Here is a 2277-nt window from a genome sequence, read left to right as displayed (position 1 = left end):
ATCTTTAAGTCTATATGTACAAGTCTTTAATGTACTTCAGAAGAATCTTGAATATTGAAGTATAAAAATTAATGTTACATTCAAGAAATATGGACCTTGTAAAATCCAATAATCGAAATAGAACTGGATTGATTTGGTTTATGATAGCTCTCTTGACCTTTAAGGATAATGAATGGAAATCTTAAATCAGAATATAAAATTTTCGATGGAGGGATCAAAAAGAGTTTTATCGATAAAAATAATGAAATATGTTGCCCAATAAAGAAACATCATATGATAAAGAATAGAATAAAATAAGATCCACCTTCCTCCCCATCTGGTCTTTATAAACATGGTGATAATAAATTCTTGTACTAATTAAGTTAACTAAGAGCAGATTATCAGTAAAACCCCCATTAAGATCAAGATGACAGGGTCTGGTTCCCCATGTGGTGCCTGCAAATTCTTGAGAAGAAAATGTGTGAGAGGTTGTGTGTTTGCCCCTTATTTCTGCCACGAACAAGGTGCTACTCATTTTGCAGCAATTCACAAGGTTTTCGGTGCGAGCAATGTGTCGAAACTCCTTGCTCACTTACCAGTAAGTGATCGGCGTGAAGCCACCACCACAATCGCGTATGAAGCTCAGGCTAGGCTACAAGATCCAACTTATGGTTGTGTGTCTCATATTTTTGCCCTCCAACAGCAGGTAGTTCCCTTTTCTACTCAATGTTCATATTGAAATGGAATTATTTAGTTTTAGTCCTATTCATGTTTAGCGTGGAACGAATAGTCTTATACCTTGAGTTCTCAAATTCATTCTCCTTACTTTGCTGGTTTTTAGGTTGTCAATCTTCAAGCCCAACTGGCTTCTCTCAAGGAACAAGCAGCTCAGTGCATCCCGAATAGCTCCAATATTACTGCAAACCCTAGGGATGGCCTTTCTTTTCTGCAAGATGTTCAAAATTGGTACTCCCAGTCCTTCCAAAATCAAGGCATGATGTCCCAGTTTGATCCTAACTTGAACAATACAACTGGAGATATGCCCTGTTTTGAAAATCAAAACACAAATCTGAACCCTTTTGTGAAGTATGAAAATTCAGATTTTCATAAGGATAACATCTCATTTGGGAGCATGGATTCATTTGAAATGCTATCAAATAACAGGCAATAGTCATTTCAAGATGATGCTTATGATCTCCTCTCATTTGCCTTCTGATTAATTCAAAATTCACCAGTAATAATTAGGGTTTTTATGTGCACTCTTTCAATTATGTATATTATAAATGCAAAATCTGAAGGCATGGACTTCTTTAGCCACTTGTGAGCTGGAAACCCTAGAAATGTTCTGCTGTCAGAAGACCCTATAATTGTTTTCTGGGATCTTGCTAAGGTTTGGATATAATTTGCTCAATTACTAGCATTATTTTATAATAAAAGGTTTATCGTTTAGTTAAGACCTACATCTTAGACCTAATCAAGATGCTAAAACCTAATTGCTTCTACTATACATTCTCTTGATATTAACCTGATCATTATTTTCTGCAGCTTTTTGAGATTGTGATTTTCAACAATGGCAGCCAACTACAAAAATAAGAGTTTCATTTATAAATTTTTTCCGTCCGTCAAGATCAAATATTTGAAGGGTTTTAACTTTTCCTTTCAGATCCGGTCTCTAATATCCTAATAGCTAATGCTTAAGGACAAAAATATTTCAGGTCTATTCTAGCCTAATGGATTCTACTTGTATATTCCATTTAGTAACCTGATATTATAAGAAGATCATTAACATATTTTTTCACCTTTCGTTGATGCAAGTTTTGTGAATGACTTAATTACAGATAAATTCTTATAGACCCATTACCATTAGTTGATGAGCTTCAAATTTCTAGGATAGATTGTCCTCATTTAATTTTCTCCACAAAAGACTAATATTGTGTGAGCAGCTGATCTTGTTTCAGTTATCAGAATCTAATACAGAAGATTATCAAATTTGTATTAAAAAACATTGAAAGGTTGGCTGTTTTAATAGCCTATACAGGTTGTACCTTTTTCTGTCTCTTTTTTCCTAGAGTCAAACTTGTTACATACTGCGAATACTGATCAGGCTTCCGACCATGAACTCTATTACGTGTTTCATTTCTTGATATACAATTTTGAAAGCTATTATTCGGATCCAATACCCATTGGTCTGAATGCTTACCCTGACTCTCGTCCTACGAAGGGAACAGCTGAAGAGCAATCTCCAGGCCAAAATTGCTCGATCAGTTGAATGAGTGATAAGCTATGCTCTTGCCTAAA

General features: G+C 35.0%; 1 protein-coding gene across 1 annotated transcript; it reads left to right on the top strand.

Annotated features, from left to right (window-relative positions):
- The first annotated feature begins 353 nt into the window (after positions 1-353).
- Positions 354-1296, top strand: LOC111392035 (LOB domain-containing protein 17-like). Its single transcript, XM_023017322.1, has 2 exons — positions 354-685; positions 821-1296. Exons 1-2 carry the CDS (start codon positions 407-409, stop codon positions 1148-1150), a joined length of 609 nt encoding a protein of 202 aa, XP_022873090.1. The 5' UTR covers positions 354-406; the 3' UTR covers positions 1151-1296.
- Positions 1297-2277: the final 981 nt, after the last annotated feature.

This window comes from Olea europaea, unplaced genomic scaffold (genome assembly GCF_002742605.1).
Source record: "Olea europaea var. sylvestris unplaced genomic scaffold, O_europaea_v1 scaffold871, whole genome shotgun sequence".
Taxonomy (NCBI): Eukaryota; Viridiplantae; Streptophyta; class Magnoliopsida; order Lamiales; family Oleaceae; genus Olea; species Olea europaea.
This window is presented reverse-complemented; position numbering and strand designations above follow the sequence as displayed.

Bases quoted from the DNA above. Each gene is read 5' to 3' on its own strand.
- LOC111392035 (XM_023017322.1), top strand. From the start codon at position 407: ATGACAGGGTCTGGTTCCCCATGTGGTGCCTGCAAATTCTTGAGAAGA. The intron at 686-820 runs GTAGTTCCCTTT...GCTGGTTTTTAG, and splicing joins TTTTTGCCCTCCAACAGCAG to GTTGTCAATCTTCAAGCCCA.